Source organism: Hyaena hyaena, unplaced genomic scaffold (genome assembly GCF_003009895.1).
Source record: "Hyaena hyaena isolate Hyena2069 unplaced genomic scaffold, ASM300989v1 scaffold_29, whole genome shotgun sequence".
Taxonomy (NCBI): domain Eukaryota; kingdom Metazoa; phylum Chordata; class Mammalia; order Carnivora; family Hyaenidae; genus Hyaena; species Hyaena hyaena.
This window is the reverse complement of record NW_024080661.1, coordinates 2384960-2410450: the sequence shown is the minus strand read 5'-3', so window position 1 is coordinate 2410450 and position 25491 is coordinate 2384960. Positions and strand designations below refer to the sequence as shown.

The 25491-nt window shown below is 43.3% G+C and overlaps 1 protein-coding gene across 1 annotated transcript; it reads left to right on the top strand.

Moving 5' to 3' along the window:
- The first annotated feature begins 45 nt into the window (after positions 1-45).
- CBX1 (chromobox 1) lies at positions 46-20094 on the top strand. Its single transcript, XM_039227929.1, has 5 exons — positions 46-240; positions 14706-14882; positions 15212-15389; positions 15975-16069; positions 18592-20094. The coding sequence occupies exons 2-5, from the start codon at positions 14743-14745 to the stop codon at positions 18734-18736; spliced, it is 558 nt and encodes a 185-aa protein (XP_039083860.1). The 5' UTR covers positions 46-240; positions 14706-14742; the 3' UTR covers positions 18737-20094.
- Positions 20095-25491: the final 5397 nt, after the last annotated feature.

Below are 25491 nucleotides of genomic sequence, written 5' to 3'. Positions count from 1 at the left end.
CTGTGCGGAGGGTCGTTGCTCCTGCGCAGTGCGGGCGGCGGGTAGCGCCGAGTGCGAGGCTCTTTTGTTCGTCTGAGGGGAGGGCCGTTGGCCGGGGCCTGCGGTACGCCGCTTCAGTGAGGGGCTCGACTACGGCCACCGGCCTGTTGCTTTTCTGGGCGCCACTCCCCCCGCCGGCCCGACGCGACGCGCCATTAGCGCGGCACCAATTCTTCTCGGGCTCTTGGGCGCTGCTCTGAGGTGAAGAGCCCGCTAAAGGAGGGGAAACGGGGGGGGGGAGGTGCGCGGCGGCAGCGGCGGCGGCAGCGGCGGCGGGAGCTCTGGGTGAGGGGCCGCGCTCTTGCGGCCGAGCTTGGGAGCGGGGAACGCGCCAGGTCCCGAGCCTTTCCCGCGCGGAGCTCTCCGCCGGGTGCAGGGGGGTCGGGCGCCGAGCGCGAGAAGGATGGAGAGGGCGGGGCGGGCGGCGTATCCTGAGCGGGAGATAGAAGCGATTCGGGGTGGGCCGAGCACTGGCGGGGCTCTCCTCAGGGCCTGGGTGGACCAAGACAATGCTACGTGGTCAGGTGGGCGGCTGCTGGATTGGGCCGGGGAGGAAACACTGGAGTAAATTGGGAGGGGGGCCCGGCCGGGCAGCCTTGATGCTTGGACGTGAGCGGAGAGGGTTGACGGCTGCGAGACCATCGGTTTCGAACGCAACCTGGGCATACTGGGTCCGGCTGGGGCAGCCAGAGCAATTTCGCTCGCGGGGCTAAGAAGTAACTTCGAGGAAACGGCAGAGGGGGCTGGGCGGCCCACGGTGTGCTCTCCTTGGGGAGATCCTCTGCGGGATAACCTGGAGTGGGGGCTAGGAGAGGGAGGAGCAGGGATATGCCAGGCTGGGATCTGGAAGGGGAGGAGCTGTGAGGGTAAGTAGGGCGGAGGCCCCGGGAGTACTTCGGTGAGGTGTGAAAGGGACCGCCTTGCTTCCTGATGGGTCCTCAGGCACTTGAGAATAATGTGTGCAGGAAGGATGAAAACAAGATTTCTTCCCTCTGCTAGGCGGTCTCCTGTCCTTACTCTTTGATTCCTTCGGGGAGTTAATAGTCCCAAGTATAGCGCTTTTGCTTTGATTGCACGATTCGTTCCGTTAAGTTTTTATCTGGGGTCGTTACTGGTCACAAAGGGCGGTGAAATTACAGAAATGTGTAGATGCGTTCAGATTTAAGGAATTCAGTTAGTGAGAGAGCTTGTGAAGGGATGTGGGAGGTGGGGAGACGAAGAGGAAAAGTTGGTGAGATCGGGGAATTTGTTTCATGGACTCTTGTGATTTTTAGGCGCCTTTCTTTGTTGGAAAATTTGAGTACAAAATGAGCAATACTTATTCAAAGCTTCAGATGAAGGTTTTTCATGGACGGCCTTATTTGCAGACTTGTATTTGGTATAACTCAACTGAGGCGGAGTTTGTAAAAGGTCAGTTATAATGGAAACTCTGGCCAGGGTTAAGATTGCCTCCTCAGTTGTATTAAGAATCCCGCTAGCCGTGTGGAATAGCTCTGAAAAGGGCCAGTGTATTGGAATGGAAGCATGAATACATTTGGGAAATTAGTACCTGTGTTCCTCCGTGGGTGCCTGCAGACATTTATATTGTAAGTAGTATCGTTGAAGGGTGGCTTGTTGGAACTGGTAGCGCCTTAATAAAGTTTCAGGACAGGTTCAGGATCTTCATTCATTTCCGATTTTCCCTTTGGAGCCATTTCTCTTCATTGGCTGCTGTCGCCTAAATTGGTTTTCACTAAAGCTGTAAATAGTGTGTAGCCTGGTGCTTCTAGCTTCTTGATTGAAAGGGATCAAGTAAGAATACCTTAGTCTTCTGCATTTTTGATGGTAGGATACTGGTAATTGTCCAGCCAGACCTCTCAAAAGAAGCAACCATTATATAAGGGCACCTGGACTGGCTCTGTTGGAAGAGCATGTGACTCTTGGGGCACCGAGGTGGCTCAGTCCGTTAAACGTCTGACCTCGGCTCAGGTCATGATTTCACAGTCCGTAGGTTCGAGCCCCACGGTGGCCTCTGCTGACAGCTAGCTCAGAGCCTGGAGCCTGTTTCAGATTCTGTGTCTCCCTCTCTCTCTGACCCTCCCTCTGTTCACGCTGTCTCTCTCTCAGAAATAAATAAATCATTAAAAAAAAAAGTTTAAAAAAAGAAGGAAGAGCATGTGACTCTTGATCTTAGGGTGGTGAGTTTGAGCCCCACCTTGGGTGGAGAGATTACTTAAAAACAAATTGTGGAAAAACAAAAAGAAGCAACTATTCTATCTCGTGCCGTTTTAGGGACATAAAAAATGTAACTTCCCACCATTTAAAAAGAGAATTGATTTATTTTTGTCATTTTTTTAGTAGTTTATCCATCAGAATCTCACCTTTTTTTATACTGTCTCTGGTGATATAGCCAGTTTTGCATTAGACTTGATAGATTTTCACTTCATAGGTTATTTCTCTGAAGAGTTTTTGGAACAAAATGCTAATGGCAAGTAGGCGGGCTCACATAGGAGGGGGCTATGCTTCTTGTTCGTCTAAATGTCTGGCACATAGTAGATAGTTTAGATTGTTGAATATATGGCTTTGAGGTCCTTAGAATTCCATGTGTTAACAGAATGAATTAATGTGCATTTATATAATTAGTTTTCCTGTCTTTGATCAGTGACATTGGGCAGAGTATAACTGTTGCCCTTGGCATGTTTGTCTTAACAGGTTGTTGTTGTTGTTTTTAAGTTTTATTTATTTTGAGAAAGAGAATCCCAAATAGGTTCTGCACCATTAGCACAGAGCCCGACTTGGGGCTTGAACCCACGGTCTTTGAGATCATGACCTGAGCAGAAACAGAGAGTTGGATGCTTAACCAACTAAGCCATCCAGGTGCCCTGTCTTACCAGTTTTTATATACTCACCTTTATGTGCAGATTGTGCAAGTGACCGTTTTAAATATCTTATGTGAGGACCTGGAGAGTCCCCAGGTTCTGGGTTTTAACAGCAAGCTACGTAATGTGAATATTTTGTTTTATTTTTAAATGTTTACTTATTTTTGAGAGAGACAGAGTGCTAGTGGGGTAGGGGCAGAGAAAGAGAGGGAGACACAGACTCTGAAGCAAGCTCCAGGCTCTAAGCTGTCAGCACAGAGCCTGACACAGGGCTCAAACTCACAAACCATGAACCGAGAGATCACGACCTGAGCTGAAGTCAGACTCAGCTGGGGTCCAGCACTTAACCAACTGAACCATCCAGGTGCCCCTATAATTTGAATATTTTGTTTTAAAAGTAATCTTGAAAAATCTTTTGGGTCTTTGTATAAAGTTAAATAAATAGTGTTTCCAGGGACTCCTGGGTGGCTCAGTCGGTTAAGCATCCAACTCTTGATTTCAGCTCGGGTCATGATCTTGCAGTTGGTGAGTTTGAGCCCCACATCAGCCTCTGCACTGACTGTGAGGAACCTGTTTGGGATTCCCTCTCTCTGCTCCTCCCCCACTCAAGCTCTCTTTCTCTCTCTTTCTCAAAATGAATAAAAACAATTGTATTTCCAGATAGTGATGTCTACCGAAAAATTGAGTAGCCTCTCCAAAAATTGGAGAAGTTATTCACATACAGGCAAATTCAGATCATGTCAGTATTTGAATTGAATAATTGTGTTAAGTCTTTCCTGCCTTTAGCTTTTACAAATTTTTTTTAAAAGTTTATTCATTTATATTGAGAGAGAGAAAAAAAACAAACCCATGTGCACTGCAAGCAGGGGAGTGGGAAAGAAAATCCCAACCAGGCTCCAGACTGTCAGCATGGAGATCAGTTTGGGGCTTGTTCCCGGGAACCACAAGATCATGACCTGAGCCGAAATCAAGAGTCGGACACTCCACCGACTGAGCCACCCAGGTTCCCACTTTTATGATTTGCTGACCAAGGGAGGGGAGTAACCTAATTTGTCTGTGGAATTGTGCCTTTCTCTTTAATAGTAGCTAACACATTGAGGGCCAAACAAAACTGTGGTATTTGAGAGGTTAGTGTCAATAATCTGGTTTTGTTTTGTTATCTGTGAATGCTTTGGTCTCTGCTTTTAGTTCCAACTTAGCTGGGACTCCTGGGCAGTGCAGTCCACTGAGCAGAGCCTGCTCGATTCTCTCTGTCCGCCCCCCTGTAAAATAAACTTAAAATTCCAACTTAGCCATAGTTCTGGTCCAGCTCTCTAATTTTATTTCATCTTAAACTAAAAGACTTGCAGGTTATCACTGTGTCCTACTAATATTTGCACATTCCTTTGGCCTCTCAACCCAAAGCTGTGTCTGTAGTTTCATCCACATCAGCATCCTGAAGGGGGATAGCCAAGTTTCTGACACAGCTCAGATAAAGTTTTAATTTCATTATCACACCAGTATTCTAGTCCTAGATCCTGGAATTCAAGGGCAGGTATTCCTTTAAAAATGAAACTTGCTGCTACTGGGTTTGTGGCACAAGTTGTTTTCTGCTCAGTAAAGTTTTCCATCTGGAAAGCATTTACCTCCCAAACAGCCATAGCTAACAAAAAGACTAACAGTTTAGAAACATGAGTCAGGAGGACTACAAATTGAGTATATACTACACATGCCTTCACCTGCCTTTTAATGACTGGCATGTAGTTGCTAATGCTTAGCAAAGGTGTACTTCTTTCTTGTTTTCCATTTTGGGCTTGCAGATCGGATTTTACTGGTCATTCCCTAAAATGCTGAGAGCTTTAGACTTCTCTTCCCTGATTTTTGCCGTCTGAGACATCCATCCTTACTGCCCATGTAGGGTTCAACGTTACACAGGATCCATACCTATCTTTAATTGAATGTCTGAATAAAAACAGAAACGGGTGCCTTGTGGCTCAGTCGGTTGAGCATCTGACTCTTGATTGTGGCTCAAGTCATGATCCCAGTGTTGTGGGATGCTCAGCGTTGGAGCCTGCTTAGGATTCTCTCTCTCCCCCTCCATCCCCCTCCCTCCCCCTCCCTCCCCCCTCCCCCTCCCCTCCCTCCCCCTCCCTCCCCCTCTCTCCCCCTCTCCCCCTTTCTCCCCCTCTCCCCCCTCCCCCCACCTTGTCTTTACCTCTCTATCTAAAATTTTTTAAATAGTATAAAAAATAGTAACAAAGTGGGCACCGTAAGAAAAAAAAACAGTGCTTGGCTAGGTTGAGTAGGCTTCATGAAAGAAGTACCATTTAAGCTCGATCTTGAAGGATGGGTAGGATTTTTGACTGCTGGGGTTGGGTAGGAGCACTTAATAATGAGCAAAGCCTTTCATGGAGGAAATATACAGGATATGTTCAGGTTATAGTTTTGAAGGGAGTGTAGGTTTTGTGAGGGAGTAGAAGTACGGAATGGTTGGAACAAAAAGGTGTTAGGTGTTGCACTGAGTCTGGTCTTTGTTTTAAGGAGAAGGAGACTTGTAGAAAATTTTTTCGTGGTTACCTTTCCTATTCAGTCTACTCCACCCAAACTGGTTTACACACCATCTACCTCAGACAGGCCTCATTGCTTTTGTTCACTACAGTTCCTTAAGCCAAATTGCCCTCCTCAATCCACCTTTTCAAATGCTCTTAGAGCCTGGCTTCAATCCCAATCTTTTCAAAATGTTCCTGATCACCATAGTCCTTCATTCTTCCAAGCCCCTGTGGTGCTTTTGTGGTTACTTATTTTTGCTTATATTTCTTTTGCTAATTATTATATACTCTTACCATTTTTCCTATTGAAATGAAGTTCAACTTGCATTATTTTCTATGTATTTATATTTCAGGCTTGGCTCTGGGGACTTTGGGAAATTTTCTTTGCTTCATAAGCCTTAGTGTCCTCATTTGTGGAATGGGTTTAATAGAGGTGATGTGAGGATTGAATGCCTTTATATTCATTAAGTTTTAAGTATTCAGCAAATTTTAGTTTTTATTATGTTGTTATTACTCACCGTTAAGGGATTCTCAAAAGCCTGGGCTTCTTGTATGTATGCACATCCCACTGGCCTGAACAAATAGCTCCATTTGCCTGGGTCTGAGAGGTTCCTGCAATGTGGACCTCTCAGTGCTTCTGCCAGAATGAGTTGGTCACCCTGTATTCCATTCAGGCTTTTAGTGAATGCTTGTTGATTTTATTTTTTTTTAATAGGTAGTATTAAATGCTGGGAGAGTTGTAGTTAGAAACTTTTATAGTTATTAATGCCTAGTTCTTAAACCTAAGCTAGAAGGAAAATAATGAATGCGAAAAGGAGCTAGATGAGAGAAGGAGTAATGTGGGGAGTGATACGCACAATAATTACCTTGTACTTACTGGCCATTGCCTCAGTCTCTCTGACTGGCCACATTTCTGTTCCTCGGATAAAGCAAGCTCTTCTTACTTCAGGACTTTGAACCAACTATTCCCTAAACATGGTGTTTTTTTTCTGATTTTTGCCGAGTTGTCTCCTTGTCATTCAGGTCTCTATTTAAATGATACTTAATCTAAAAGTACTTTATAGCACTTACCACAATATCTTGCTATTTGTCCATGCCCTGCTCTGCCTGCACATGCATGTATACACACACCCCCACTCATGCTCACTTGTCCACATTAGAATATAGATTCTTTTTTTTTTTCTTAATGTTTTATTTATTTCTGGGAGGGGACAGTCAGAGAGAAAAGGAGACACAGAATCCAAAGCAGGCTCCAGGCTCTGAGCTAGCTGTCAGCACAGAGCCCAACGCGGGGCTGGAACCCACAAACTGCGAGATCATGACCTGAGCCGAAGTTGGACGCTTAACTGACTGAGCCACCCAGGCACCCCTAGAATATAGATTCTAAGAGACCAGGGATTTTTGTCTTTCTTGCTCACCCTCTTTGTCTAGCACCTTACACATAATAGGTACCAAACAGATCATTGTTAAATGATGAATACTGTAGGAGGTATTCCTAGGAAGAATTAACTTAAACCTAGTCAGAGAAACTTCTGACCAGGACATTTTAGGTAAGGGAATTGGTCAAGTGAAAGAATAGGGCAAAGGAAAGGGCAAGGTAATGGTGATTGATAGGTTAGGTGTAGTGGTCTTTAGCTCATATGCCCACACATAATGATATGAAGAGATCTGCATTTTATTTATTTTAATGTTTGTTTATTTTCAAGAGAGAGAAAGACACAGAATCTGAAACAGGCTCCAGGCTCTGAGCTGTCAGCACAGAACCCCATGTGAGACTTGAATTCATGAGCTGAGAGATGATGACCTGAGCCAAAGTCAGACACTTAACCAACTGAGCCACCCAGGCACCCTGAGACCTGCATTTTAATGAGGGGCTAGTATTGAGAATAATCTGGTCAGGAGTTACCCAGGCAAAAGACAATGATAGCTTGCAATAGGATGGTAGTAGTCGAAGGGCTAGAAAAATGTATGAATTGAAAGATATTTAAGATGCAAACTCAATAGGATTTAATAAGAGGCTAGATATGGAGGATGATTGGAAGGAAATCAAGGATGATTGAACGTTTTTGTCTTGAAGTCAGTAAACGTGCTATGAATTCTTAGGCCATTGTTCATTTAATTGGATGGCTGGCTTTTTTGAAAAGTTAATATCTAAAACTGAGCCTATGGGGGCACCTAAATATCTCCCTCACTCTCTTCCCCTCCTTGCTTGCGCTCTGTCTCTCTTGAAAATAAACTTTTTTTTTAAAAAAAAACTGAACCTAAAATCTCAACTTCTAAAGTTTGTTATATAACTTTACTATTTGGATCATCAAAACTGATTTTTGGTATTTACATTGACTTCAGAAATCTTAAAATTACTTTCACAAATAAACCATTTTGTTGACATTTTCCATTGGATTTAGAACTTCCTTTGTCACCTCTTATCTATCTTCATGGGAAGATATATTCCTTTTGCCAGTTACTATAAGAGCTTTGTTATTTTTATTTTCCTGTATAGGCCAGATAGAAGGAAGAGCACGAGAAATGCCTACACTTAAGATATATGATATGTGATGTGATTTTTCAGTTTCTGGCAGCTCTTCTGTCTTGGTCTTCTAGAAATGAGATCTTGATTTCTCTTCGTAGTAGTTTCCTTCATACCAGCCACTCCTTGAGTGTGTTCTGGAGTTGCTCTGAGATTTTAAAAACTTAGCCGTGAATTTTAGCCATACACACAGGATGGAAGTGCTGTTTTCCTACTGAGTCTTAATATGTTGGGCTTTTTTATTAAAAGGCAAGTGGTAGTATTATAATATCTATTCTCATTTAATGTATATCTGTGTTTATGTATAGAAACCTAAACAGGCTGGGACACCTGACTGGCTCAGTTGTTTAAACGTCTGACTTCAGCTCAGGTTATGATCTTGCAATTCGTCGGCCTGAGCCCTGCGCCAGGCTCTGCGCTAACAGCCTGAAGCCTGCTTCAGTTTCTGTGTTTCCCTCTCTCTCTCTGCTCCTCCCTCACTTACGCTCTCTCTCTCTCATAAACATTTAAAAAGAAAAACATAAATAGGCTGAGAGGCTTTGGGCCAAGGAACTCTGATTTCCTATGTGAAATATTTTTGTAATTGAATATGAATACACTATATTATGGTTAGAAAAACAGTATGTATATTTTTAAATAATATACACCCTGCCTTCTGTGTCTTTGGATCTGGGTATCTGTATTTTTAAACTCCATAGGTAATTCTGATTCTTATGGGTGAAGGCTCTCTATTCAAAGTCTGCTTTCCTGTGAATTCTTTCTTAGTAAAGGTGAATATTCTAACATTCTGAATACTTCGTACCATTTATCTAACAGCCCTACTGCTTTGGTTTCAGAGGCCTGTGGTTGTTACCTTGTACTAACATCTGGAATTTGATCTTTCAGGCTGGCAAGAAATCAGTACCAGCTACTCAAAAACAAAACAAAATACCTTATCTTGTATCTGATGCTGTACTGCCTTCTGTTTTCAAGTAGCATTGTTCCTAATTTCTAGCTTTTAACTGCCTTGGTGGAGGATGTGTGGTTTTTGTTTTTTGTTTTTTTTTTCTCTTGAAAGAGCTATGAATTCATGACACTTGCTTTGGATTTACCTCATTCCTGGATTCACTGGAACACTATAGACAAATTTTGGTTTCTTAAAATTGGCATTTTCTCCGTGTTCTCTCCAGCCTACTTGGTAGGTGTTTAACTTCACAAAGTCTGCACATCTAGTACTTGTTGATTTAAAAGATTCCAAGACTTGCTAGGGCCCTAACAACCGATGCTCTGTTACTGCCTCTTGATTTAATTAACAATGAATACCTTTGTATTCCAGTAACCAATTAAGAATCCTTGGTTTTTTAACAGCCATACCTTACAAGGTCTTTTCATAAAGAGAATCATTATCAGTCACTTCCTTATTTACCGATGACAAATTGTAGGGAGGATCCATTTAAAGATACCTCTGTCCTTTCCTTGTACGGGCTGAAGGGAAGACTTCCCGCAGATGGGTGGCCGTCTCCCAGTTCCCAGTGTGTGCCACAAGGCCCTTAGCTCAGCCTTGTTGTCCTTACTGAGGTGCTGTGCTCTTTGTTAATTATGTGCCCTTAAGTGATTTATTTCTTTTTTTTTAAATTTTTTTTTTTTTTTAATTTATTTCTAGGAGAGAGAAACAGCGTGAGCAGGGGAGGGTCAGAGAGAGAGGGAGGCACAGAATCTGAAACAGGCTCCAGGCTCTGAGCTGGCAGTCAGCACAGAGCCCGACGCGGGGCTCGAACCCACGAACTTCGAGATCATGACCTAAGCGAAAGTCGGAAAGTCGGACGCTTAACCGACTAAGCCACCCAGGCGCCCCAAAGTGATTTATTTCTTGTAAATCTGTTCTGTTATCTATGAGGTGTCGATAACATCTCAGTGGCTTGTTTCACGGGATGGTTTAGAAGGATCAGATGATGTAACGTGAGGGGGCACTTTTGTAAACTGTAAAGTTTGATAAAAGTGTATTTTTTTTTTGACATCTTAAAATGTGACAGACGCAGTAAATTTTTAGATAAAAGTTATAGCAACTTAGTTAACTCTACTTTTGTGTGTGTGTGTGTGTGTGTTGGGGGGGTTGTTGTTTGTTTGTTTTACTGTTGATTTTTGAGAGAGAGAGAGGGTGGGGTAGGGACAGGAGGGCCCGAAGTGAAGTAAAGCAGGCTCTGTGCTGACAGCAGAGAGCCCAACGCAGGGGTCAAACTCAGGAACAATGAGATTGTGACCTGAGCTGAAGTCGGACGATCAACATACTGAGCCACTCAGGCTCACACCGTACCTCTAGGGTTTTTATCTGCAACGTGGTGATAAGCCTTAAGAAAAACTGTCCAAGCATTAAGATTTGAGTTAACCAAAAACTATTCACCCTATGTACACCTCTTGTGATGTTTTGTCATAAATTTTGGCCCTTTGTTCTATGATTATGGCTGTGTTCTATGATTGATGCCATAATTTGGTTGCCAAGATGCTTGGGAGGAGTGGCAAATTGTGTTGATGAAAAGGCATTTTTCCATTGTGCTACTACACTGATTTGAGTTACTTTGAAATTTCCTTGCCAAGCAATTCCAGTTGAGAATCCTTCCAGATATCACTGCTAGTATTTGGAGACTGCCATATTCAGGGAGGGGGGTGGATTTCTCTTGAAATAATCCCTTTGGAAACCATAGGAGAATTGGCTCATAATATTTATAAGGGCTCTTGGTTCCTCTGAAGGTGTTAGGTTCTATAGGAAGAGTGGGTTGCATTTTTAATCCACTTCTACACTGATTTTAACAAACTACTTATTCAGGCCCCCAGAGAACTACCTGTAAGTAAGGGGAAAACTCAAATTGGGAAGCCCGGCTGAGAATCTCTAATATAAAGAATCTGGTACTTGAGGTAGATGCTGGGATGAGCCAGCTAAGAAAGCTCAGAGAACGGCACCTGGTTGGCTCAGTTGATTGAGCTTCTAATTCTTGATTTCAGCTCAGGTCATGATCCCAGGGTCCTTGGGATGGAGCCTTGCCTTGAGCTTGGAGGCTGCTTGAGATTCTCTCTCTCCCCCTTTCTTTCTCCCTTTCTCCCTCTGCCTCTTCCCCCACTTACACTCACTCTCTCTTAAAAAAAAAAAAAAGAAAGAAAGCTCAGAGTGAAGCTGAAGTCAGTTTATTCTTCACTTCTCTTTTGAGTTCTTTTTTATCTTTTTTAAAGCTTCTTTATTTATACTGAGAGAGGAGTGGGGAGGAAGTGAGAATCCCCAGCAGGTTCCACACCTTCAGCGCAGAGCCCGCTGCTGGGCTTAAACACACACCACGAGATCATGACCTGAGCTGAAGTCAAGAGTTGGCCACGTAACCAACTCAGCCCCCAGGCTCCCCTTGAGTTAAGAGAGTGAGTTAAGCTAGTTAAAGAAAATCAAGAGGTCTCACTTTAGATTTCCCCGTTTGTGGCGTTTTCTTTACTTAACCTAAAGGATTATATTCTTATTCTGTTCTGTGACTCATCCTCCTTGGGACCATGCGAAACCAAAAGCTGTCCTGACCCTTTTGGTTTATAGCAGGACAACTGGATGGGCAGATTTCAGTGCTGTTTCTTTTTGTAAGACAGGTATAACTATTAATGTAGATAACAGGGCCTTAAATAACTCTGAATTCTGAAGCCATAGTAATAGAATGCCTTTCCTTTCCTTTTTAATGTTTTTTTTTTTATTTATTTCTGAGAAAGAGAGCACGAGCAGGGGAAGGTCAGAGAGAGGGAGACACAGAATCCGAAGCAGGTTCCAGGCTCTGAGCTAGCTGTTAGCACAGGGCCCTACGCAGGGCTTGAACCCATGAACCGCGAGATCATGACCTGAGCCAAAGTTGGACGCTTAACTGAGCCACCCAGGTGCCCCTTCCTTTACTTTCTTAAATTTAATTACTTGGTAGAGAGGTTATAGGGAATAGTCACTGTTTTGAGGGGGTCTGTAACCCATTGTTTCCTTCCATCAGTTGAGAAAGAGAGTATCTTCTAATTTCCAAGTCCAAATTAATGCAGGGAGTTGTGGTAACCTTTGTTATCTAAAGGTGATGGTCAATTTATTTTTCTCTGAATGTTAACCAAAGACTGACAGTGAATCCTGTTTACCTCTTCAACTCGCAGTGGAAGGAAGCAAGGAATAGATCACACTCATTCTTGGGAGGAAACACAATTAACTGAATTTATCCAGAAGGGAAATTAGATTTTTCTTTCCTCATAAAATGTCACATAGCAGTCAAAATTTTGAAAACCTGAAAGTATCTCCCTCCAGAAAGAAGTACACACAGCCTCTGAATCAGAGGCACATGAAGCTAGCCAAGAATTACCCAGATTACATGCAATCCACTGATTAGTCTGTTCAGTAAAAGAAGGAAGGGGAAATGTATGGCATTTTCTCTAAAAGAGAGGGACTGGGTGGGGGTTGAAGGAAAGCCCAGCAGATTCTTTAGTATCTAAATGGAGAAGGAAGAGTGTTGAAAAAAATGCCTCTTATCTGAGCACAGGTAAGTGTTCTGAACCCCTCTGCAGAGGTGGTTCTTAGGTGTTGCCTTAGACCACACTGAAAGCACTCCAGAAAACATTGTTTCATGCTATTTTGCAAAAATTCAGAATACCTTTAAGTGGAAGTGGTTGTCTACATTTTTCTTATCAGACATTAAACATCAGAAAGGCAGGAAGCATGTCTTATTCTTTTGAATCTCCAGTGTCTAGATTTTCTAGTAGTTAAATGTTTCATAAGTCAGCATTGCTCATATATGCAGACATGGGAATGTCTTCGTATAAACCAAAGCTTCTGTGGATAATATAACTGACTCATAATGATGAGCCTGACTTCCATGAAAATTTGTTATATTTCATACGGACTATATTATAGATGGGCTTTTTCAAAAAGACATTCTGTACGTGTCACTTTTAAAGTTAATTAAATATTTTATTATTAAGTAATCTCTATACCCAATGTGGGGATCGAATTCAAACCCTGCGATCAAGAATCTCATGCTCTTCTGACTTAAGCCAGTGAGGCACCCCTAAAGAATATTTAGAAGAGTTCCTACTTAGGCTAAGTAAGACTCCTTTTCCCGAGGATGAACAACCAGTTTTAGCCCCAAATCAGCATTGTCTTAAATCCAGAGACGGTAGTAATTTGGCTTGGATTATCTGCCATTCTCTTGATTCTTTGTATCATTGTGGTAACTATGATCCTTGAATTTGTAGATGTTGGGCCAGTTTTGTAAATCAATTCTGATGTATTGGTATATCATGGCGCCACCTACTGACACAAATTGGTAAACAAATGACTTTAAGCCTACCAGCAGTCCTAACTGTATTTGAAGGACTATAAAAATAGATTTATAGGGGACTAGAATTTTAGCACTGGAAAAAACCCTTAGAAGTCACCCAGACTAAAGAAGTATTTTACAAAAGAATTAACTCAGGTTTTATTATCTGTGATAACTTTTTTTCCTGTTCATTTTCCAAATTATTGCAGTGCCCCAGTTTAGAGAATTTCATGGTCATTCTGGCATTTTTACAAGTCTTTCTGAGCCTCAGAAATAAGCTAAGTAGAATAAGAAATGAACAAGAAACTTTCACATTGTAAATTGGTGGCATTCGGAAAAGGCCACATAAAGAACCTTGTGGGTGTTCAGTTGGGTAAGTGTCAGACTCAGTTTCTGCTCAGGTCATGATCTCATGGTTCATGAGTTTGAGCCCCATGTTGGGCTCTGTGCTGGCAGCACAGATCCTACTTGGGATTTTCTCTCTCTCTCTCTCTCTCAAAAAGAAATAAACATTTTATTTATTGATTTTTTTTAATTTTAAAAATGTCTATTTATGTGAGAGAGAGGGAGAGAGGGACAGTGTGTGAGCAGGGGAGGGACAGAGAGAGAGGGAGACACAGAATCCGAAGCAGGTTCCAGACTCTGAGCTATCAGCACAGAGCCCAATGTGGGGTTTGAACTCACAAGCTGTGAGATCATGACCTGAGCTATCCAGGCACCCTGATAAACAGACATTTTTTAAAAAGAACTTTGAGACTCAGGAGAGGGTGTTTTAACAGAGCAGAGGAGTGCATTGTATTATATATGCATATACAAAGGGGAAAATTAAACCAGGTGTTTGATAAATAGGACAAGCTACTTCATGCTTGATGGAAGTATGAATCAGAGGGTTGTATGTATATACGTTATTTTTAGGAGTTTTGCTTTCAATTTAATAACATTTTTAGATGCCATGGGGTGCCTGGGTGGCTCAGTAGGTTAAGCGTCCAACTTCGGCTCAGGTCATGATTTTACGGTTCATGGGTTCAAGCCCCACGTAGGGCTCTGTGCTAACAGCTAGCTCAGAGCCTGAAGCCTGCTTCAGATTCTGTGTCTCCCTCTCTCTCTGACCCTCCCCTGCGCACGCTGTCTCTCTCTTTCTCTCAGAAATAAAAAAAAAAAACATTAAAAAATTTAAAAAAACAACATTTTAGATGCCATGCTTTATAGCAAAGGGGGCATTGGAAACTTTTATAACTTAGAATAGGTATAAAAGTGTTAGGTGATTATGCAAGAATAAAGGAGTTTTGCTGTGAGTTTGGTTGGGGCTTTTTATGAACTAACTTTCATATCAGAACATATCAGAAGACTTTATTATACTGAAGCCGAAAAGGCAGAACACTTAATATGGTTTCTAACCATCCGAATATTCACCTAACCAAGAGAAGTATGCCCTAACGCCCTTTTTATTTTATCACTTTAGCAGCGTCACCCTTTAGACCAGAAAGCTGGCGGGCACTATGGGGAAGAAACAAAACAAGAAGAAAGTGGAGGAGGTGCTAGAAGAGGAGGAAGAGGAATATGTGGTGGAAAAAGTTCTTGACCGTCGAGTGGTAAAGGGCAAAGTGGAGTACCTCCTAAAGTGGAAGGGGTTCTCAGAGTAAGTTTCATTAACCTGGGTAAATCCATCCGTGTAGTCACCTACTTTCTCAGGAGTCTAGTAATGGGCAAGGCCTAGAGTGTTCTGATATGTAGTGTGACCCAGGCCTGGCCTCCATGGCTTATAGTCTAAAAGTCCCCCGTCTCCCCTCCTGCCCACCAAGAAATTTCAACATTACCAAATTCTTGGTCTTGGACAAAACCTGGTTGCTCATTATCATTAACTCCTCTTTTCCAAGGACACCAGCTCTCGTCATCCTGTGCGTCTTCTTAGTATAAGTGTGCTAACTTTGAGTGGAAAGTGTGACTCACTGTGCCCTCTGGTTTCAGTGAGGATAACACGTGGGAGCCAGAAGAGAACCTGGATTGCCCTGATCTCATTGCCGAATTTCTACAGTCACAGAAAACAGCACATGAGTCGGATAAATCAGAAGGAGGCAAGCGCAAAGCTGATTCTGATTCTGAAGATAAGGGAGAGGAAAGCAAACCAAAGAAGAAGAAAGAAGAGGTAAGGAGAGAAAATGTTTACTAGCTTAGAATTCCTACTGCTGTCAAAGAAACTGAAAGCTCTTTAAATTTAAAATTAAATACTTTTATTCTGCTGTTTCTTAGACCTTAGCAGCCATCTCTCATTCCTTCTGGAATCTTAGATACACTAATGCTTTCAAAGTGTTTGAGGGTTCACTCAGGTGAAGCCACATGATCTATACGTATTTTATCTGAGGTTCAAGAATTAATAAGTGCAACTAAATTCATTCCTGTAGAAAGATTGTTTTCAGTGTTGTAATCATTACAGCTGTAAGGTAGCTATTTTCATCTATTCAATACCTTAAAGTAAGTTGTCTTCTGAAGGTGAAGAAACAGTTGGGAACATTTATTTTGCTTGAGATGTATGTCCCTTTTTACATATGGGAAAACCTTAAGACCTTGATGGAAGAATCACTCAAGGATGGAAAAAGGCCTGTGACTTGGAGCCAAGGTATTGGTGAAAAATTGGCAAGTGTTGTTATATTAATCAGAGAAACAGGAGCGACCCCAGTCTGGATAACAATTCTATATAATTAACATTATTGCATCCATCTGGTTTTTACAGTCAGAAAAGCCACGAGGCTTTGCCCGGGGTTTGGAGCCAGAGCGGATTATTGGAGCTACAGACTCCAGTGGAGAACTCATGTTCCTGATGAAATGGTGAGTCTGCCAGTGGCTCTGTGTGGTGGTTTTTTCTTCTCCCCATCTGTTTCATGCCAGAGGAAAAGAGCTGGACCTTCGAAATTCCAGTCGCCCAAGTGTGAAATCTTTAAGATGGCATAGTCCTTCGATAGTGACCCTCTGCCTGACTGCCAACCTGGACTCATGAGTTACAGGTAGGGGCCCTTAGGATTCTCAGATCTTTGCCCCTTTTTTTAGGAGGTGGGAGAAAATCTAGAATGGAGAAGGTACGGGGAGGAATCACATTTCACTTCTATAAATGAAGGAAAAAGATATGAAGTGTGATTGAACTACCTTCCCCTTCTACTACCACCTCCTTAATAAAGATTGGGCTGGCCCCAGGATCAGATGTTTTCTGTTAACTTACCAGGGTTAGTTAAGAATTTCTGTAGTTCTTCCTTTCTCCTTGATCCTTTCCAATTTGTGCAAATTCTGTAATTCCAGGATCAGCCAGTAGGGGTCAGCAAGTCCCCTTTACTATACTGTGTGTAGAACAGGCTTTTTTTTTCCTTCAGAAGTATAAATACCAATGGTCGTAATATTTGTTACATGAAATGGCTTATAATTCTCAAACCAGTTGTCTTGAGAATTATAAGAACTGTAATTAATCCCAAATTCTCTAAAATTCCCGTCTGTCCAAAAGGAAGGCTTTCTTCCCTTTTATTTGCTTGTTGAGAAATGCTTGTGCTATTTTCTTCCCCCAAGTGGGTCTCAGTTATTGTCCTAAAAAAATAAATATCGGGGTAAATAATTCTAAACTTCTGCCGGTCAAGGCAGCAGTCTAAGGATTTTGTCCTTTTGTCAGTCTAGAACCTTCTCAGAAACTCTTGTCTACACTCAGTCCTCTTGTTTAGAAGGTGGCCAGAGAGGCCTAACTTTGACACTCCTCGAAGCCTGTGTCACAATTAGCTGACACTCTGTTTTCTTATTATGCATTCCCTAGGTATTCACTGAATCTGATCATCTCTTAGCTGATGTATTGCTAGCCCATAGGAGAAAAGTTCATTTTTAAGGTGCTGCATCTGGGAGGAGAAGGATCAATACCGGGAGTTACAGTCCAGCTAGAATATACTTTCTGCCTGCATGTGACCATTCTGAGTTACATTAGTATCTCCATATTATTTAAGATTACACTCCTTTGGTTGAATTACTGTTATTTGTAAAGATTATACCTGAATGTAATGCTATAGGTTGAAATAGTAAGATTGGATGTTGATTATAAAACCAAATTCATTTTAAGGTGGATTTTCCTGGAGAGTTGAGATACTTGTCCATTTCCAAAATAGCAAATATTTCTTTGCCATAAAATGACTGAACTTGCCTCAGAAGGTGTTGAATTGTCAATAAGGGCAGCCTGCCTCAGGCTCGCATACTATTATACTCCTTTCCCTCCCATTCTTTTCAGTCCATTATTCAAAAACCTATTTTACCAGCTTAGTCAACTCTGGTTCCTTGGGGCTCTCTGGCTTTGGTACCTATTGCTGAGTTGTGAAAGTTTGGGGTGGTACCTCATCACAGATCCCATTGCTACCTGCTGGTACCTCATCACAGATCCCATTGCTACCTGCCTTAATGCTACTGCTCCCATCTAGGACATTCCCAGTGGCTTTACTCCTAAGTCCCTTGTAATCTGTATGTGAATTTCACATTTTGAGACCATCTTAAAATTCAGAAAAATACAGAGAATTATGTAACAGTCCCTTATTTTCTACTTCCCAGTGTTGAAGCCCCATTTCAAAGCACCTGGGAGTTGTGGAATATCTGTGAGCATGGCATTTGGTAATGTTAAACAGTGTAATAATGAGTCAGTGAGAACGTGTCCACTTGCATTGGCAAGAGCCAGTGGCATAAGATTTTACTATTGGTATTACGTCTTATTATCCAACATGGTATTAAATTCTGTTACAAAGCTGAGATATCTCCTTGGGTTCTTGGCCTGAGATAATGGATTTTGGAAGATTGTAGTAGTTTTTCTTTCTTTTTTTCTTTTTAAATTTTTTAACGTTTATTTACTTTTGAGAGAGAGACAGAGAGAGAGAGACCGAGTGCAAGGGGAAGAGGGGCAGACAGAAAGGGAGACACAGAATCTGAAGGAGGCTCCAGGCCTGTCAGCACAGAGTCCAATGTGGGGCTCAAACCCACAAACTGACATCACGACCTGAGCCAAAGTTGGACTTAACCAACTGAGCCACCCAGGCACCCCTAGTTTTTCTTCTGCCCTTAAAGAATATGAGAGTCATGATTTTTTCTGGCTTTGCGAGGGTTCAGATGTGATAGACTGAGTTAAATGAGTTAGCTTTTAACAAGATACACAGAGAGGGTTTTCAGCAGAACATCTCTGAGGGTGTCAGTTGACTGAATGCCGCCTGCTCTGTGTTACCCCCCCTCCTTCCCTAGGTTACTCATCTGGAGTTAATACTGTTAAAGCCCTGTCCCTTGTGTGATCCAAGTCAAGAGACCACCAGCACCTGGTCTCAAGGTCTCTCTGCTTTGTTCTGCAGGAAAAATTCTGATGAGGCTGACCTAGTCCCTGCCAAGGAAGCCAATGTCAAGTGCCCACAGGTGGTCATATCCTTCTATGAGGAAAGGCTGACGTGGCATTCTTACCCCTCGGAGGATGATGACAAAAAAGATGACAAGAATTAACTCTCCTGAGTACCAGCCCCTGTCACATCTGACTGTGGGTTTCAGGTGGGGAGGGAAGGAATTCTGCTTGTCTTGGCACCATAGAGGTGGCTTGAGAAGATGTCCTTTGAAGAGCCGGTATCGTTTCTGTGCCCTACAGCAGCCCAAGTGCTTTAAAGCCTTTCCATGCTGTGTAGTTTGCACACCCATCCCAGTGGAGGGGAAGGAGAAGTGTTGCAAGGCAGCCCATTCTGTACTTTGCTGAGAAAGGCAAAGGGCCTTCCATGAAGGACAGAACTTGCAGAATGGGTGTGTGGGAGAGCAAAAGATACTGTAGATCTTCAAAGCGCATCTCCACAACCCACAGCCTTCTTCCCAATAGTGTTAACTCTGCATTTTTACAGCGTAGCATGTGTGTAGTTTTTGGCTATTACTGGTGTATTATTTGGGGGTGGGAGGGTTGGGGGTGGGAAGGAACGGAGATGGGTAGGATCATTTTTGTTAAAATTTGGGGCCTGATTGGGGAAATGGTGAAACAATGGAAAGAACAAACTTGTGGTGATTCGGTTCTGTGTCCAGAATATTTTATCTTTTCAAAAAAGGTCATTAGCAACCTAAATGAGGACTGTGAGAGACTTCAAAAGCTGTGAATGCCTGAAACTTATAAGCCAAGGTGTTCCCTGCCTGAGCTTCATGCTGTTCCCAGCAGAGGACTAAGCCAGTTAAGAAGTTACCAAAGCTGCCATTTTGGGGAAGGAAACTGGTTGAAAAGGGAAAGTCTTTTTGGAGCGTACGCAGAGGCAGATGGTTCTGTCTTAGAGGTGCTAATTCTTGAAATTGATAAGAAGACCCTTTCTTTTCCGATTATGAACTTTTAAACATCAGCTTGTCCATCCAAGCCACTGGCTGAGGTATTTGGGGAGGGGAAGAGGGTGGTGTAGACGAGGAGAGAGTAGAGAAAGACAAGGGCCCACGCTCTTAGGGTGGAAAACTCTTGGAGCCTGTTATTTGAACTTTGAACTCTGAAATCATTGGTGGCAGGGTTCAGTCACTGACAGCACAAGTTCACTGAATCACTTACAGAGTTGAGTGATTTCAAAAGCCCTGGTCTCAGGAGACGATTAAACTTTCATACTGGGGCAGTGGTTCACTTTAAAACACAAAACAAAACAGTTTTTTAATCCTAAGAATTAACTGATACCCAAAATGCTGTCTTGAATCAAGAGACACATCAGTTCTTGACATCGTCTAGACCTGTATCTAGAACTCCACTGTAAAATCTTTTTAGGCATGTGTTAGGTTTCTGTGAAAACTTTGTTTAAATGTAAACTTCATATCTCATTGTCAGTTTTTGTCTTAATAAAACTATAGATTTATAATCCTTGATTTCTGTCTTGATTATCAAGTACCACCAAAAACCCTCCTTGCTTTTCATAACCTTACATAGGTTCAGCCTATAAGGAAGCAACTTCCACAATTGAGTGGTTTTATTTATTGAACACTGTTAACTTAAAAAATCTCCTGCCTGGCCAGAATCTTTGAGCGGTCTTACCATTTATTTAGTAAATATTTATTGAGCATTTATGATTGCTACAGACATTGTGTAAAGAAGGTCACATCATTCTGCCTTCATTTTGCTCAAACTGTTTATTTAGCACTCTAACCTGCTAGCACTTCCAAACTAGGATAAGTTTGGAAACACGGGTTTTTTAGTTAGGTTTAGTTCTTGACTCGTGTATTTTGTAGACTTATGTGACCCTAGCTAAATAGTCAACTCCAAAATTTGTAGGAATTGGCCTTGTGTTTGATCACTGAATTAAAACATTATCCGCTTTTTTTTTTTTTTTTTTTTTGAGAGAGAGAACAAGCAGGGGAGGGGCAGAGAGAGAGAAAGAATCCCAAGCAGGCTTTCCACTGTCAGCACAGAGCCAGACACCGGGCTCAATCCCATGAACTGTGAAATAATGACCTGAGCTGACATCAAGAGTCTGACGCTTAACTGACTGAACCACCCAGGCACCTGTTATCTTGCTTAACATGTTTTCTGCCTATGATTCTAGAGCCAAAGTGGGACTAGAATTTATTAAATTCTAGTTATTTATTAAAAGGGAAATGGGATTTCCACTGAGATCAGCTCAGCTCTACTCACTAGTACAAAGCATTTGTTCCGAATATACTGATGTGTAAATATTTTTTTCAAAAAGCCTCCTTGGGCTACCAGACTGATGCAGTCAGTAGAACATACAACTCTTGATCTCGGGGTTGTGAGTTCAAGTCCCATGCTGGGTGTAGAGATTACATAAAACCTTTTATTTTTTTAAAAAAAATTTTTAATGTTTTTTTATTTCTAGGAGAGAGAGAGAGAGACAGCGTGAGCAGGGGAGGGTCAGAGAGAGAGGGAGACACAGACTGAAACAGGCTCCAGGCTCTGAGCTGGCAGTCAGCACAGAGCCCGACGCGGGGCTCGACCCCACGAACCGCGAGATCATGACCTAAGCGAAAGTCAGACGCTTAACCGACTAAGCCACCCAGGCGCCCCGAGATTACGTAAAACCTTTTAAAACAAGCCTCCTAGGAGTGTAGGAAGACAAGGTAAAGCAGAGCTGGGGAGACCTTCGCGCAGAGGCCCAGGTGCGTCCCTGTGGTTGGCAGCAGCAGAGCCATCATCAGTTGCTAGTTAAGAGAGGGTGAGGTGGGCAGAGGTGTTCTGTACCATTAGATGCACTGAAATTAGCCCTCAGCCTTGGTGTGCGTCCAGAGTAGACTGCTATTTAGTCTTAACCTTTGGAACCTACTTGTTCCTGGCATTCCTGAACTCTCAAAAACCCATACCATTCTTGCCCTGGGAGGATGCTGAAATTGATAATGCACGTGACGTTAACTGAAGTGAGGATAGATTGTCCCAATTTTGTCATCTTTGAAAGCCAGCTATCACATATCTACATTAAGGGTCAAGGATACATTTTTCTCAACTACTTGCAGAAGTCACAAATGCATGCAGAAATGTTGAAAATAAAAGACATAGGCACAACCAGTCTCCCATCTGTTTCAGAAAGTATTCGGGAGCATTTCTTCAGGCAGCGCGGGAGCGATCTGGACGGCTTCGACAGAGCTGCGCCGTCCTACACTCCTCAGCCAGGAGGTGAAGAGGAGCTAGGTGACTACCTTAGTCATTATCACAAAAGGAAGAGAGTTTACTAATCTGGTGACAGCATCATCTGGGCTGAGCTCCACTGGCAGAGCCAAATACTTGCCTCTTCTGCTTTTCAAGTTAGTGCAGTAAGTGGACAGTTAGCAACCACAGAGGCATTCTACCAACTGATGGTGCTCAGGAAAGATTGTTTCTGCTTCTCAATATCATTTGGAAGTTTTGAGTACCGATTTTAAAGCCTTTTTTTGTTTGTATTTAATATTTGAGAGCAAGCACGAGTGGGGGAAGGGCAGAGAGGGAGAGAGGATTCCAGGCAGGCTCCACGCTGTCAGCATAGGGCTCGAACGCATAAACTATTAAATCATGACCTGAACTGAAATCAAGAGTTGGCACTTCACTGGCTGAGCCACACAGGTGCCCCTTGACTACCGATTTAAATAATTTTTAATAGTTGAATTTTTAAGTACTTATTTTCAGACACAGTCTATTCCAGAACTCATTCCAACTCAGATCAGTTTGACTTTAACATGGCCATTTGGTGTTTGGCCATGTATGCTTAGCACATCTTTATGGCCTGTGGCACTGGCCTGTGTCTCTGCCACAGAGAAAGGGAAAATGGTTGAGGAAATTGCTACTCCAAAATTTGGTGGGACTGTCAGTCTGAAATCCAGATTTTGTACAATGGCTCTAGATCCATAAACTATGTATGGACCTGGGTTGAATGTGAGATCAAATTAGCCTGATTGGTTTATCCAGTATCTCCTGTGCAAGTTGGATCTTTTCATGAGGATGTCTTCTTTTAAAATTTAGAGCTGACAGGATTGAATGAAGTCCGGGCTGTTTCCCCTCCTCTAGAGCTTGATTGAAATACGAACTCCACTATCAGGCCAGCATTCGGCTCAGTAAAGGAAGGAGTCTTGGCTTCGTGTCGCCTTTTGGCAGTAGGAAGCAATCAAATAGAGGCATCCGGGTGCTCTGGTGTGTGGGCAAGGAAGCCTGATGATAGCGGAGCTTAAGATTCCCCAGACAGTCCTCAGTCCGTGATCTGTGCATCCCTTTGGCTTGACTGTCCAGCACTGAGGTTTTCTTAACAAAGTTTCTGCTGTTTTAACCAATGTGTTCACCGTTGCTTGATCTCTCTTCTGTGGATAACTTTTCATTGACCTTGGCCTTGAGAGCTTACTGCTGGATATTGAAAGCAAATGAAATCTGAAATAAAACCATCCTGTGCTGGAATTAAAACTGTACCTGGCCCTGCTCTGTGGGGGCAGGCAGATCAAGTACGCTGTTTCTAAAGGCTTCTTTCTTTCTTCTTCCTTTTTTTTTTTTCTTTTTTTGCTTTATTAGGCCAGTGAGGCAACAGGACTCTGAGGCAAGGCTGAAACATTAAGTTTACAATAGATGCTGGTGGTTCCGTTCTAGTTTTTGTTTATATTAAATAGCTTGTGTTAAAATATTCAGTAGTATGTCCGGATCTGCACTGTTTGCTTGGTGATCTGTGACAGTACCAAAGCCACTGTTTACCCCACAAGTTTTAAATTGTAGTTGACTTTGACCATTCCTGCCACTTCCTGTTTGCATAGCCTCAGGTCAGACCGGGCAACTTTAGGGCCCAGCTGTGGGACACCGGCCCATTGTTTAAATTATTGCCAGAGCCCCTAGTTGAGGATTGGGAGGTTTAAGGCAACTGAATTAGCCTAATTAAATTTGTGTTTAAAACAAAAGGCAGAGCACCAGCTCCTTGGCCTTTTCTCTGCCTCTCTCCAAGTTAACTAGGTTCTGTTACCTTGGCTGAAATAGCATCTGGAATTAAGTAATGACTACTGTGCGACGGATCTCCATTCTGCAGTCAGACTGGAAACCAGCTTTAAGGGTTTCTGCAATGTCTCTGCGCACTCAATAAGGAAGACAGGGTTTCTATCCAACTGGTTTCGGAACACACCTCTTCGGTGGGGACCCACACGCTCGCTCCTCCACACAACTTCGTGCACTAAATTCTGTGTCTCAACTAAGTCAGGCTGACCTGAACTTTCAAAGTCCTGGCCAGAACAAGGACCAGAACTTAGATCGGGTGCTAAGTTCCACGTACATCCCAAGTCTTCACAAGCTCCGTCTGCATTACGAAGTTCAGAACTAGAGGCAAAGAGGATGGCTGGCCTCTGAGGAAAAAGTAAAAGGTTAAAAAAAAAAAAGTTCTTGTTACCTTAACAAAATGACAAATCGAAGGTCTGCATCCTTTTCATGTCCCAGATGGGTCGGTGAATAGGAAAACAAGGGTAACCGCTGGTGATAGTGAAGCACACGGGTTTTGCTAGAGAAATTTCTACACTTGGTTGGGAACGGGCCTTCCAGAGAGGCAACCAGCAATCTGGTGCCTGTGCTTGGAGGTGGGTGGTGCTGATAAGGAAGTGGACTTAGGTTGAAAAAAAATTTTTTTTAATGTTTTTATTTGTGAGAGAGAGAGAGAGAGAGAGAGACCGTGTGAGCAGGGGAGGGTCAGAGAGAGAGGGAGACACAGAATCTGAAACAGGCTCCCGGCTCTGAGCTGTCAGCACAGAGCCCAACGCAGGGCTCGAACCCACGAACTGTGAGACCATGACCTGAGCTGAGGTTGCTCAACCGACTGAGCCCCCCGGGCGCCCCAGGAAGTGGACTTCTTGCCTGTCGTGCCATGAAACTGGGCAGTCGGAGCTGAAGCCGTAGGTCAGTGCCTGCTGGGTGAGGTAGGAGACACAGGAAGGTGGTGGGGATGTTAGTTTTTTCTACAAGGCATTTGCCAAACACGCCTGAAGAGCAGCAGGGTCGGGGTCGCTGGGGCCTGAAGAAGGGCGGAGGGCTGCTCGAGGAAGGCAGGGCTCCAGGGAAAGTACTTCCCGTTCACCGGCTGTTTGACTAGCTGCTGTTCAGGTTCACCGAGTCAGGGCAGGGAGTCCGGCCATGGAAGCCAGGTCTTGGGGGCACTGAGCGTTCTCTAGATCACCGTATTTCCCCTCGGTTCTAGATTTCTCGTTTTTATGGACCCCGAAGTAGCGACCCCAGCAGCTCCACTGGTGAGACCTGTGCAGAGCAGAGGCTGGAAACGGCAGGTCTCTTTCCCAGCGCTTGCGTGAATTCGGATGCGGGGAAAAATCTGTTTGAACGGAGCCTCGTACTGCGGAAGCAGAGACAAAGCCAGGCTTCCGCCTCCGACCCAAGCAGGTCACCCTGAAGTTTGGTCCTCAGTTAACCCCGAGGCCCGTTCCTCTCCCTGCCAAGCCCAGGACCTCTCCTCACTTCCTGTCTGAGGCGCAGCAGCTCTCTGACAGGCCTTGAGTCCTCAGCTCTCCCTGCCAGAAGCAGCCCTGAAGCCGGAGCACCCACTCCACGTGCCAGCAGCAAAAAGAGGTCAACCCCACAGCAAGTGCTGACCAACTTGGCCCAGAGCCCCAGCTAATCAGCGCGATCCTAGACAGAACTGTGCATCCCTCCGTAAGGGGACATGGGGGAGGGGCGACAAAAATACACCTTCTCAGGCCAGGGGCAACAGTAACGGGGACAGGAATTCCTCTCTTGGAAAATTTTTCTCTTGAAAAACATATGATAAAAATTACAGCCTAATTGTGTACTTAAACAGACAAAAATGCAT

Coding starts and splice junctions, on each gene's coding strand:
- CBX1 (XM_039227929.1), top strand. CDS start 14,743: ATGGGGAAGAAACAAAACAAGAAGAAAGTGGAGGAGGTGCTAGAAGAG. Junction 14,883..15,211: donor AAGTGGAAGGGGTTCTCAGA/GTAAGTTTCATT, acceptor CTCTGGTTTCAG/TGAGGATAACACGTGGGAGC. Junction 16,070..18,591: donor CTCATGTTCCTGATGAAATG/GTGAGTCTGCCA, acceptor TTTGTTCTGCAG/GAAAAATTCTGATGAGGCTG.